Source organism: Saccoglossus kowalevskii, chromosome 1 (genome assembly GCF_978046115.1).
Source record: "Saccoglossus kowalevskii chromosome 1, keSacKowa6.1, whole genome shotgun sequence".
Lineage (NCBI taxonomy): Eukaryota > Metazoa > Hemichordata > Enteropneusta > Harrimaniidae > Saccoglossus > Saccoglossus kowalevskii.
Window position 1 is genome coordinate 21,694,778 of NC_140641.1, and position 14,246 is coordinate 21,709,023.

The 14,246-nt window shown below is 34.8% G+C and overlaps 1 protein-coding gene across 2 annotated transcripts in view; it reads right to left on the bottom strand.

Annotated features, from left to right (window-relative positions):
* LOC100371515 (transcriptional coactivator YAP1) overlaps window positions 1-14,246 on the bottom strand; it is a 40,174-nt gene that overhangs the window by 6,778 nt on the left and 19,150 nt on the right. Inside the window, exons 2-4 of one of the 2 annotated variants that reach the window (XM_085499805.1) lie at window positions 7,360-7,544; window positions 5,386-5,600; window positions 671-920 (exon numbers count right to left, since the gene is read on the bottom strand). In XM_085499805.1, the coding sequence (XP_085355931.1) occupies window positions 671-920; window positions 5,386-5,600; window positions 7,360-7,544 (650 nt within the window). Of the gene's footprint in view, window positions 1-670; window positions 921-5,385; window positions 5,601-7,299; window positions 7,545-14,246 lie in introns of both variants that reach the window. The other variant, XM_085499804.1, reaches the window with a different exon arrangement.

Below are 14,246 nucleotides of genomic sequence, written 5' to 3' on the forward strand. Positions count from 1 at the left end.
TGAATCCTGTGTTATTATGACAACGTTGAACAAGAGATTTGATTAAAATAACAAATGACCATTTATGGTCATGTGAGCTCATTAATATGCATAACCATTATATCTTAAACACTGTTGCAGTTAGGAAGATGAATCCTGTGTTATTATGACAACAGTGAACAAGAGATTTGATTAAAATAACAGATGACCATATATGGTCATGTGAACTCATTAATATGCATTGAGTCATATCTTAAACACTGTCGCAGAGCAGGACATGTAACTAGTGTCATTATGAAGACATTGAATGAAAGATGTAACTGACATTAGAAATGGCTATATATGATTCTGTAATCTCATTATTGTGCATAAGAACATGGCTCATTATATATCCTGAAAACCATATTTCGATAACCAAACCAGGTAAATACATGGTACCAACTTCATTTCGACCTCATGTTACTGATAATACAAGCTACCTGATTGTCTAACATGTGACCTCATCAATTATGAAACAGAATCTTGTCAGCTTGGGCCCCCGTGACGTCACTGGCGGCTTTAATTATTTTTTGCAATTTGTGTTACTAATTTTAATTTCAGTTCGTAAGGTAGCGATAAATACAGGAGATAACAATTATGCAAATCGACTGCAAATTTAGCAGCAATTCTCTATGTTCAATATAAATCTTACCCCCATCACTTGTGTCCATTTCATCCACGTTACTAAGCATGTCATCGGGTGTCCGAGGAAGACTATAGTTAGAACTCATCCCGAGGCCACTGTCTCCACTCTCATCACGGCTGTGGTACGTCCCGCCACTTAGAAAGGGATCCACACCGGTTGTTGACACCGACGTCATTTCCCTGTCTTGCGATTGTTGATTCGATTTACTGACTGGCTGACCGTCTTCACCGACAATTTCTTTTCGAATCAGCATTTCCTGGAATAAAATGGTTGATGAATGAATAAATAAATTTTGGTTTATGTGCACATCTATGAGAAATGTTCTTCTCAACAGAACAAACACAGTACGTCTATTAGTTTCCTAATTAGCATGCTTGCAGATTCAGATTTTGAAGAACAAGTCATAAAAAATAAATTAACCTCGGCAAATAAGTGATGTTACTGTACAAGTACAAGTGAAAATAAAATAACCAAATTCAGCTTTTTGTTCAGCTATACACTACATGATTTAACAGTAGTCATGCTCGATGTGGGTCCCATACAACATATACAACGCTTGTAAAATACATTGCTTACATGAAATTCAAACACTGGTTTATGTGTGAAGACGTACAACATACTTTTTATAATTCAAGAGAAAAGAATTGCAGAGAATTTTATAACTTTGATATTAAGATACTGCTTTTCCAGTTAACCGGTATGGAGTTTCATAACAAACGAAATAGATATGCTTCAGAGCGATTTTAGAGCACAGGTGTCCTATTGGACTATTTTAGAACAACTGCACTGATCAAATTTGTCCATTTTCTATAAAAATAGGATGTACGAGTTAAATATGGAAAGAGCTTTTCATACACTGGCCGAATTCATCTATATTTTTTTTTTTAAAAAACAACAACCAGTCACTATAGGTCCTGTGAAATGCTAGTTTTGGAACGTGAATCCAAAGGATGGGTAAAGAACAAATCCACGTCTATCCAGTCTGGCACAGATAAATACACACAGTGTACAGTTACAGTATAACTGACTAAACACATGCCTGTGTCCTATCCTTCAATGCTTGACAGATGTATACAGTACAAGGCAAACACAAACTATACATGCACACAGTGACAGAAAAAATCTAAAATTGCAAGGTCATTGAACGGTATATAGATTGGAACCCATATTGAACAAGACTTGGTGCAATGACTAAAATGCAGTTATTTAAATGCAAAAAATTATTAAAAACCCCCAAATTATTAACCCATCTTCAATATACTAACGATAATTCCCTCCTTTTTATGTGGTTTTCTTTGAACAAGTAGAAACGAACATTTTTAATTGCAAGTCAGAGACTTATTATTTTTACATAACTCAATTTCAGGGGTGACTAGGGGTTAGTTGTATATACAAGTATAGCTCGGCCAGTAGAAGTGAAACTTTAGAATGTCAGTCAAAGTCCATATATATTTATATACTTCGGCCCACATTACGCTTCATATCAGGGGTTTAAGTATTATATATATACAAGTAAATCTAGGCCCCTCTAAGTAACCTATATTTTGACAACTGCAGCAACGGAAGCTTGCTTGTGGAAACCATCAAACGAGAAATACATTTAGAATGGCTCTACCATCTGTTGTATCAACTAATTTTCTTTTTTATGAACCACCCATCGTCAAAATGACCTTATATAACAATGATAATGATAACTAGCTCCTATTAGTCGGTAACTTTGTGACTTATTTAAACGTTAATTTCACTTTGATCAAGGTCTGCACCACCCTCTTCATCCTGATGATTAAAAATTAATTTTCCCGTAAGGACACTATGACCTAAAGTCTGTAGGCAGTCTCTTATGAATAATGTTAGTAACACAAGTAGAAGGACGAAATGACATTAGCAGAGTCTGGGTGGTAATAGATCATTGATTGCCCTAGACAAGGGTCAATGACAAGACTTCCTGGCAAGATAATCCAGCAAGGTCCAGTGAATAATACAAAATGAAGCTGAACCCGATACTACTGGATATTTTTACAAGGCTATCAGTTGTCTGAGTGGTAAGATGGATTGTTGACACATTACACCTTGATGCAGTACAAGGTGATTAGCCCGTGGCTGTTTTTTCAGAACTGTTGGGAAGAGATGGAGAGTAGGTACAAAGAGGGAGGAAAGAAGCACGGAGAAAAGTTCTTTATAGCCGTATTCAGAGAACTGTACTTGGTTGGGGATGGGTGGGAAGAGATGGAGAGTAGGTGCAAAGAGGAACAGTACAAGGTGATTAAACGTTAGCTCCTTTTAAGAACTGTACATAAGAGGGGAAAGTGGAGGGTGCAAAAAAGAAGAGCAAGGGAACAAAAATTCTACAAAAAGTTATGATGTTAATTATGATAATTATCTTTGTGGAATTTGTTATCACCTCACAAGAACATATTTATGTTTTTATTGTCATATTTATTGTCATGTATCTATAACTCGTCCAAATAATTACTAGTATTCACTTATTGCTCACATTTCTGTACAATTCACACAATATTCAATACAGTATTTTCAGTTTACTACTTGATTCAACTCGTTGTATGCCTTATTTTTTCCCTCCAAACCAAAATATTGCTCATTTTAATGTATTTTCCTATAATTTTTGTTGTCCTTTATTTTAACCAAATAAACATAATTTCTCTTTTTACTACAAGTCATAATTGAAATCATTGAAAAAATATGGGAAAAAAAATTGTATGATATTGTGAAAGTTGACAAAATTTCACTTTGGTGTTCAAAGCATCAAAGCTTAATACCAACATGCAAGTTTCAAACAAGCAGCCTCTCTGCTGAGATAGCTCCGCTGTTAGAAATGCACGTTTCAATTAAAGAAAAGAAGATATCATTAGAAAATGAACAATATGCATAGTATCAATGCAATGGGACTATATTCACCAAAATTAGAAAATTAAAGATATCATTATGAAATGAACAAATTTGAGAGTGGTCCACATGTAGTACCTATATATGTAATATCAAAGCAATTGGACTTGTGGTTTTTAACAAGAAGTCGAAAATATCACTTTTTACCAAAAATTAAAAAAATATTCACCAAAATTAGATAATTAAAGATATCATTACAAAATGAACATATCTGAGAGAGATTCACACGTAGAACTTATATATGTAATATCAAAGCAATTGGACTTGTGGTTTTTAACAAGAAGTTAAAAATATCACTTTTTACCAAAAATGACAAAAATATTCACCAAAATTAGAGAATTAAAGATATAATTACAAAATGAACATATCTGAGAGAGATTCACACGTAGAACTTATATATGTAATATTAAAGCAATTGGACTTGCGGTTTTTAACAAGAAGTCGAAAATATCACTTTTTACCAAAAATGACAAAAATATTCACCAAAATCAGAGAATTGAAGATATGATCATGAAATGAACAAATCTGAGAGAGGTCTACCCAAATTACATATACACCAAGTATCAAAGCATTCAGGCTTGTAGTTTTCCAGAAGAAGTCGAAAAAGTAAAACATTGACACGGACGACGGACACCGGACAATCACTCAAATGATAAGCTCTGCTCGACAAAGTCGACAGCGGAGCTAAAAAAAAAAAAAAAATCTTAAACTTGGGGAAGAAAATTCATTTAACTGAATCACTGACTCACTAAAGAGGTTTAACAGTTCCTCGTCCTGTGGTTCAAAAGTTTGCCCAAGTCTTCCTCAACAGCTGACACAGTAAACGGTATACTATTTATTACGTATACAAATGGTACTATTATATCCTCTTTATTAATTAATAACAAACGTAGTCACCTGCAGCAATATATTACGGGTCACATCATCATAAAGATACTTAAAGGTAATCTTGTAATCAGGATCGGGTCCATTCGGCAAACAGCGAATAAATATGAAATAAATTAATACTCCCAACCCATCCTAATTCCCAGTCTGACATAAAAGAAGCGATCACTTTTAATTCACTGTCAATTTGTAATGGCTTATTAGTAATGTGTGGTGTTTTTTAAGCCTAATTTTAAAAGCCTAGTCTCACAGAAAATGAAAAAAAAAAAACAATAATGTTCCGCAATTCACTAGGGGCAATCCCTAAGATGGAGAGGTGCCCCTTTAAGTTTTACACGAACAGGCAGAAAAGAGCGGGAAGGTAAGGGCTACCGCTACAGGTGTTATCCAATTAAAGCGCTGTCATACACTATGAAGATATCAATCACCAAAAGATGCAAACAACAATATCTATTATATATTAACTAGCTTTTATTTTTTTTTGGAAAATTGAATCACTCTAATTATCACCATCTAATAACTCAATATATACGTGCATTAAAAAAGACAATTGGAACTGATGATAATAAGTTAAAATTTAGTGATAAGGAAGAGGAAGTCGTTTACATCAATATATGAGGAAGGAATACTCAGACACAGTTTAGTGAACATCATTGTCAGATAGGGTCATGTGCAGACAGGTGTCAAGTGGAGTGCAAGCGATAATTAACATTAATCAATATGCAAATTAGCCGCGTTGTCAATGTTTCCATAGATATGGGCACAAACAATATTCCTGATAAATGAACATAACCTACAGTCTTAATTTACTAACTAGATAGCAATTAATTGCCAGTGTTTTTTTTTTTAAAGATTTTGACAAGCAGAAGATGAAATTGACTGACAAGACAGGTACATCAATGTGCCTAATTTACATGCCGGGTGTCTCTCACCTGCTGTTGGATTTCAAGCTGCCTTCGCCTGAGTTTTTCACGTTCTAGCTGTAACTGTTGAAGCCGCTCTTTTTGCGGATGCTGCTGCTGTCGCGATAAAGGTCCCTGTTGCTGCGCTTGCAGTTGTTGCTGCTGTAATGCTTGCTGTATTTGTTGATTTCGGTTAAGTTGCGTTCCAGATAGTCCCACCGTTTGGCCGGCTGTCGCCCTCAGTCCTGAAAACAAAACGAACCAACTTTTTTAAGTTTACTGCAAGAAAGAGTTAATATAAATGAATGAATACAAATATAAGAAAGAGAAAGAATTGTCTTCTTGATCATTCATTGTCAGCAGCAGCTGTTTTAAATGCTTAGGAAAAAAATGTTAAAAAAGTTAATGTAATGTGCTATAAAGAAGATCATATGTAAGGCTGCAAATTTTATTTTAGTCATCTTAGAACCATGCAAACATAAAATTTTCTGTTAGGTGAACCACTTGGGCAGGGAATTTTATTTATGAAATAGTTTTTTTTTTTTTTTTTTTCGTAATAGAGGAACAATATGGCTGATAAATAGAGCAATGATGGATGATATAATTATATGCGATGAAGAATGCGAGAACAAAAAATAAAAATTGCGGTTAATGGAAAAAATGGTATGTGGCAGAAGAAACAATATTCATGTAATTAAGGATGGGATTATTTTTGTTGGGGAAACAAAATTTAAATCCAAAATAGTATATAGCAAAATGTGAAAGTGATAATTTTTTTGTTTTCCAGAAAGAAAAAAAAAAGTCAAAAAAAAAGTTTTTGCTAATGACTAGAGAACATAATGGAGAATAAGGGAGAGGGGAAATATGTATAACATGCTCTGCAACATAGAAAGAAAGCATTTTAATTTCTTTTAATTTAACGAAAACAATGATTCTGTCGATAAGTTAGTTCAAATATGCAAATAAATGATTATGTCATAGCTAGGGCTGACAGCACACACTTGTTTTTACATTTTTCCACAAAAAAAAAACATGGTATTACACAACACTTTGTAATTGTATGTAGAAAACTGCTACATCTACAAACATGACTACACACATTATTATAATTACTACTGTCACTACAGTTATAAAGTACATATTGCAGACAGATGGTTAGTTTAACGCAATCACCTTGACAAGTCAGCTACGAGTTATTTCTTTGCGAATCGCAGAAACTATACAACTTCGCTTTCTCCTAGATTTGGTTTGTACCTGCGGTTAATCATTTCGTTTGGATTTTGGGTGGGTGTGCTGAGAGTGTGCACATAAAGCGACTAATAAATTATGTAAACAAAGAGATGAAGAAGAAAAAAAAAAAAAAGATAGGGATTTTTTTCTTAGCGAACGAACCTGGTAGAAATAAGCTCGGAAGAAGAATAGTTCATGCAGAAGGATGAATAGAGAGAATGAACTAAGAGAAATTTTAAGAACTGGCGGTGGGATTATAGAAAATTACCCAATTCGCAAAAAGACCGATAAATCATATATTTACTGAGTAAAAAAATGCAACAATTTTCCCGCAACATACGTACGTAAGTCTGCTACTTGCCAAGATTGATCTACAATGAGCAACGCTTTTTTTTCATCCCAAATTGCATCTACTGTGTCAAAATGTCAGAAAAAATAACATCCATATCATTAAAAGCTGGATTAACTCACAATAGGTCCATGCTTGCTTGTTCTTTTGTGATGAAACTGGTACTTAAGTTAAAAAAAATGCCAGCGTAGGTCAATCTTGGTTTGTTCAAGTAGTAAAACTCACACAAGTATGCAACAGAAAGGCAAGACGCATTTTTTTTTTACAAAGTAAACTAGGATAGGTTTGACTGCCCCTCCCCCTCTTGTCCCCCCATTTATAAATATATAGAAGGTACTAGTTTGGTTTGGATTTCCTTTCCTTACCAAGTCTAGGATCAAGCCAGCTTGTAGTTCTGTCTATGTGGTTAATGAAGTAAAGTTCACCTTCCGGAGTTGATGCTTGTTCCCAGGTTGCGGGTAGTGGTCCCAAATCTGGCTGTTGTTGCTGTTGTGGCTGCTGCTGCTGCTGTAATAATGCACGTGCTTGCTGCGCTTGCTGCAATTGAGCTAGCTGCGCCTGTGTCAGATTTTTCCTTGGGTCATTCCATGTTGTCGTCTGATCCATGTGACTGCAAGATTATCAGATAAAATTGATATTTTTAATTCAATTCTCAAAAATGTGGAATTTGATGTTTTCATCTAACTATAAGCCATACTTGCACTTTTGGAAATACAGCTCTAGATGAACTCTTAGAGTGCAGAAAATTTGTGTAAATTTGTACACATTTTACGGAATTTTCACTGAATTTATTTTATTTTAAACCAAACAGAATAAATATGACATTGCTTTTAGTTTGTGATGAAAAAAATGAAAATTTTCATCAACAATTAATGTTGAAAAAAGCAGACTATAAACAATTTTGTGGATGGTGACTGAAGTTGATTTTGGCGCTCAAATGGTTAAAAAGCTAAAAATATTTGTTTCAGTGCATACTAAAATTCATAATTTTAAATTAATACATAATATTGAGGTTTATTGGAGTTTGATCATTGTAAACTTTAGGAATGAGAGACTGCTAACTGCAGACTAATTTTTTTTTTTACTTAACTTGATACTGCAGTAAATACATTGATTACATTTCTTTATCAAGAAGTGAAGTGTTTGGCTGTGACTTTAACTTTAACCCAACAAACAAGACTGGCACTCAAAACAAGGCCTTGGGGACTAGGGTACAATTTAATGAGGATGTTTTTTTTAAGCATAAAAATACAAAATTTGACCTTGATGGTTTAATTGACAAGCTAAATGGAGAAGACACCAGCGACATCACACAGTTGTCTGGGTTGTCCCAAACAAAATCACTAAGGATTTATCATAGACCTTCAATATACATGACCCCGCAAAGGTCACACATCCTGGTACTTCTGAGCATTTCTCAATTATTTTCCCAAGCTAGAGAAGCTAGAGAAGCTAGAAAGTGCTCCCATGTGAAGTGAAATGAATATATGGTGATATTTACTGAACAGGTCGGATGCAACTATTCCTGCTTCAGAATGTATGAGTTAAACAAGCTGAAAATTGCTAACTAATAATCAGATAGTTAACATACTTAAAGCAGTGTTCTCCACAATCCAAATTAGCTGGTGGGCGGCCTAATTAGCATAAATTTGCATATTAATTTGCATATCATTTACATACAGCATTCTCACATTTATGACATGAACTGCAATACACACTAAGTTATTTACTATTCTCTTTTTAATTTAATTTAATTGGAACATGTTACAATTTTTTGAAATACAAACAGATTGGTCACTATCAATATTTACGAAATGCAAAAAGTTTGAAATCGGTGATTTATGCGTTCGCAAATTATTCTGCGTTCATGAAATGCAATTCGAGTAACCAAGAGCAAATACAAAACATAATTGAGTTATAATGTAGAAAATATACGAGATGATTTGCCCACGAAGCCAAAACTGACAATTTGTCAAAACAAAATCCATAACATTTGTATTTGTGGCATCAGTACTCACCCGTGCCGACGGACGGTAAGATGCATTTACGCATGTACGGCCACGATACGTTGCGTTTTCACACATTGTTTTGGAATTCAAGAAAAAAATGCTAGCAATCGGCAAAATAAAAGAATCCGAAAGATTAGACATAAAAAATAGATAAATTGAAAAAAGTACGTGGAAAAGATAACTAAAATATTATTCAATTAAATATACTCGCGGTAAACTAATCCAGCAGCCATGTTTGATGTTTATTACCGCTTTCCGAATTCAGTACACGAACACCCAGAATGCGCTGTTCCCCTATGCAACTTAGATACTAAATCGTTACAGCGCCAACAGCGGTGGGTAGCAGACGGTCGTTGAATGGGGTAGGCCAAAAGGTCATCAGTTTGCCTTCTCCATGCTGTTTTCACAATGAAAATCGAGCGAACGCTGTAAATACGGCTAGAATTTAAATTTTTGTTCGATTTTACATGCAATCTGCTAATATATTTGTTTATTTTCTGTGCATATACATTTCGTTCGTATTTACTTCTTTCTTTCGTGATCGGAAGACGATTATTAAAAATACAGCTGTAAATTGAAACCACTGTAGTTGCTTATCGTGAGCAATAAGTGGCAACAATGTCGGGCGACAATGAATTCAAGCGATTGACACATTGCCATGAATACACTTGATAACTGCTTGCAGACTTCCAATGGACATTGTTTATGTTTGGACTGTTGAAACAATAGCAAAATAAAGGGTTGGGCAACTACTCTTTTGTTTAGGCTTGGGAAGAACAATGCAAGCTTTTTACAAATAATTTCAGCTGGATGTACGTTGGTGGGCGGGTGTTGAGAGTTACTGGGCGGCCGTAAAACTTGATGGGCGGGCCGCCCGCCTAAAACCCCTTGTGGAGAACACTGTTAAAGTTTAAAACCATTTCAAAAAACTATGATTATCCTATAGAATGAATTTGCTGAAAAGGTATACAAATGTACATCTATCAAGTTTTAACCCATTTGACCAAACTCGTATTGGGATGTCAACAAAACAAGTTGAAAGTAGTTAATTAGTATGCACATTATCTATTTTAATATATAGATTATTCCAAAGTATGTCAGACATGCCACAAAACATAATAATAGTAGTTAAATCATTATGAAAATTACCTAAATAATATACAGATTTGTACTTAATTCTAATTAGGTCTGAAGTTTATGACAATGCACATTGTATTTGTTTACTAAATCACCTTACAATCCACTCTGTGGTTTTTGAAACATTGGTGGAACTAGATTTAACAACGCAGACAGACAGACAGACAGACAGACATCGGTATGACACTGGAGTTGTCACTGAAATTCAAAAACAGTTTAACTTGGGCAAACATTGGAATTACTGTAAAACCTGCATTAAAAGCCGCGGCTTCTATTAAAATGGTAGAATGCAACAGAGGGGAGGCGGCTTCTATTGGAACATCTACACATACGAGAAACAATGAATTTTTGGTTCTCAAATGTTTAAAAAGAATAGGTGTGACTTCTATTAGGGATGCGGCTTCTAATACAGATTTTACGGTACTGTTTATAGGACAATATCCTCAGAAAGACCTGGATGAACCACCTTTAGGGGATGTGCATAAGGGGAAAGCTTTGATATTGTCCCAATAAGTAAAGTAACAAAATAATCAAGTAAAATTCACAAAGTGGCAACTCTTAAATTAGGCTAGAAACAAGAAGACAACTGACTATACACAGATCCAGTGAAGAGATCAACGATCAAGGAAAGATTTGCGACACAGAAACCTTGAAGAATTCTCATTGAATCATAGATTGGCAATAAGCAAACATACAATCACTTGCCTATATTTAATTTCTATCCCCCACCAGGATCGTAGAAGGACCTTCGTTTAAATTATTTTCTAGCATTCATAACATGTTTACTGGCTTATAGCAAACTAATTATTGCAGAATACAACACATTTGTTCAGCAGTTTTCAATTACGAATGTGACTGGAACTGCATGTAGAAGTAATGGACCCTGTAATTAGACATTTATACAATTTTAAATACTTGTAAAAATTCAAATGGCCTTGCCCTCTGGCGGGATACTGTTAGTTACTCCTCCTAAGGGAGGACTCCAAATTAAGTACTAAACCTAGGATTGAGTGAACTGTGATGGCTCAGACACAATCCTTACAAAGACCATTGAAAGCTTAGAAATAACTTCTAAATGTATAAGTATTGGAGGCATAAAGTAAATATAGGAAATGTTTAATAATTAGCCTATAACGCTAGAAGCCTATTGAAAGATACAGCGCAGTTTCTTGAGATGCACAATGTAAATTAAAACTTATTGGCAGTATTAAAGTTCATAATACAAACAAACAAACTTATTAAAAGGTCAGTGTAATAACTAACAATAGGTGATTTTCCGTACAATTGCAAGATCTCGCGAGATGCATGAAAGACGCGCGTTGAACGTCTGCCGCAAAAATCGAACGATTTGATTTTGAACTTGAATTTCCTTATTTCGTAGCTCACACCAACCGGCCAATCTTCGACAGAAGAATATTGCTTCCGAATACCCTTACTTAATCGAAATTGCCTATCATCAAATGTGGACAGCACATTATTAAGCATGGAAATGTCCCCAAAATACTTTCGCATTTGTCGAATCCCACGCGATGTTTGATGCCACTACGACGCTATGACCTTTGTTTGTCCTGTTTTTACGTTCGATTTCATGCATAACGCGTGATTCTCGCAATGTATGGAAAATGGTCTATTGTATAATTATTATGCAGATTAGATATTTAAATTGCTCCGATTTCACTCAAAAAGAAATCAGGAATACAGTTAATCACAGAGTGCCTAAAGTTCCATTAAAATCTGATGAGCTGTTGGTTGTTGAGATTTTGCGATAAATTTGTTAATTTATGTAAATCGTGTAATTATTATGCACCAAAATCAACCAAAATCGAATTAGGTCTGCACATTAGAGAGCATTTACGAATCGAGAGTTACTGAAATCTGATGAGTGGTTGTGTACAAAGTCAAAAGGGGATTGACCAAAAAAGTGCACCAACCTCTTAATAAGAAGTCGCATGCAAGTTAAAAATTTGTCACTTGACACGCTGAAATTCATCATTAACTAATTTGTAAGTGCCAGTTACAAAGTCAAATTTTTGTTGCAAGTGACTGCAAGAAATATGACATATGACCTCTAGCTTCGTAAACCCCTTCTCCCCTATAACAACTAACCCCCTTTTAACATAGAGCACAACATCATCATCATTAAAAAGTAATCTCGACATCAGTTGGAAAATCTATTTTTTTCAACAACTTGCCAAGATTTCTATTTATAACCCTGCATGTATTGAGTTACCCGCGTCCCGCAGAGCACTCTCACAGACTCAGTCCAACAAATGAGTTGAGCCTAAAAAAAAAAAAAAAGATCACGACCATTTTGTTTTTGCTCCTCGAGCAAACAAATCAGGGAGGGACAGAGAAAGGAGGAAATGATCTCTAAAGAGGTTTGGAGGTCATTGATAAGATGCATCCAACATACTGGCATACTTTGATGGTTTTATTCATAAAATCGTACAGCATATGTCCAAGAACACGATATGGGGGGATCTTACAGCAACAGCTGCACCCATTAGTTAGAATAAAAGACAATGAGTGCTACCAGACTGAGCTTCCAAACTCACTCCATTCTACTCAAAGATTTTCATCAACATTTTTTTTTTTATGCATAAAATTCAATTTAACATTTAACCTCTAATTAAAAGTGAAAGAAATTGGTTGTTGTCCAGAATGACAAGTTTTAACATATGGTCACATGAAGAGGGAATGAGAGAGGTTTAGGTCGTCCCCAAACCAGTTACTATAGCATAGCAATGGCTTATTTTTCTATTATTATGCATTGAAAGAAGAGTGAAGTCGTTTTTTTTTGTTTTTTTTTAGGAAATACAGCACTATTTTGTGCTACATGGCTACATGTACAAAATTTATTTATAGTAAAACGAAAGTTGTTAATCTTAAGTGTGATGCATAGTGGGATACGTGTTGGCAAACTAGATACCCGCATACATATGAATCGGCCATACGGAAGTACTTGTGACAAGTATTATTGTCGACGCATACACTTGTAGAACAATAACGCATACCGCTCACTTGTACATGTATGTCAACTCTTTTCAGAGTTCTCAGTATGCATTAACTGAAGCAGGAGTTCCTGCAGATCTTGAGCTAGCAGTACGGTACATCTGCTTACAAAAAATGAACACTTTCTGCCCATTCGAAGCAAAACTTGCAGATAAAGAAATGAAAATGAAAAAAAAAAAAGTTGCCCTTAATATTAAAGGCAAGAGGAAATACTGATTTCAATGTATGTTACAATCTCCTAAAGATGCTGAACTGATCTTAGCTGACAAATGATCTATATAAAACCGCAGGGCTTGCTACGAACATCAGTCTGCTATGTATGATTTAAGAACGACCTACGTGCTCAACTCCGTGGAGAATGACAGGAAATCATTCATCATAAACCTATCTTTGATGGTTCACAACAGTTCACAAGACGCTGAATGACTTTCCCATTGTCGACTATATCTCAACTTCTGTGACAGGAAACTTAAAAAGTTACCACAATTTAAATATAAGTATATAAACCAATAAATCTCAAGCACAGTTCATTCAAGGTTGCTGTACTTTTTCATATTGCTATTTTCTAAACCCACAGCACTGCTAAATCACTGACACGGTAAATTTAGAATTGCAATAAAACTATGTTGCAAACTTTCTAATTAATTGTCAGTATACACCCCACTGATCAGCAATATGCGCTCCTGCTCAGTTAAAAAGTTTGTTTTTTTATTTCCGCAAACAAATTTGGTAAATATATTTTTGAATATACGCCATTGTTCTCAACTCTTGAATGTTTTAATTTTCAGCCAGACATATAAATCAAACATATCCACATTATTGCTCACTGATTCAAGACACGTAATGTAACCTGAGATAGATAGAGGGGCAAAAGAACCCCTAACCTGCTTGTAAAAACTTATGGTGATCAGGTTGCCCAGTAAAACACCAAGCATTGTCTTAACCCTAATTCTGCTTACAGACCCCGAGGTCAGTGACTTCGCTAAATGCTCTCAAATCATGGATATGTTTACTTGTGAATGTTTTATATCATAAACAAACAAGAAATGTCTACATACAATTTTTTTTTAAAGCCAACAAAATTTGAAAACCGTAAAATATCACTCATTCTTCTTCATATTAATGTATTTCAAGCACACAAACATCAGGTCAGC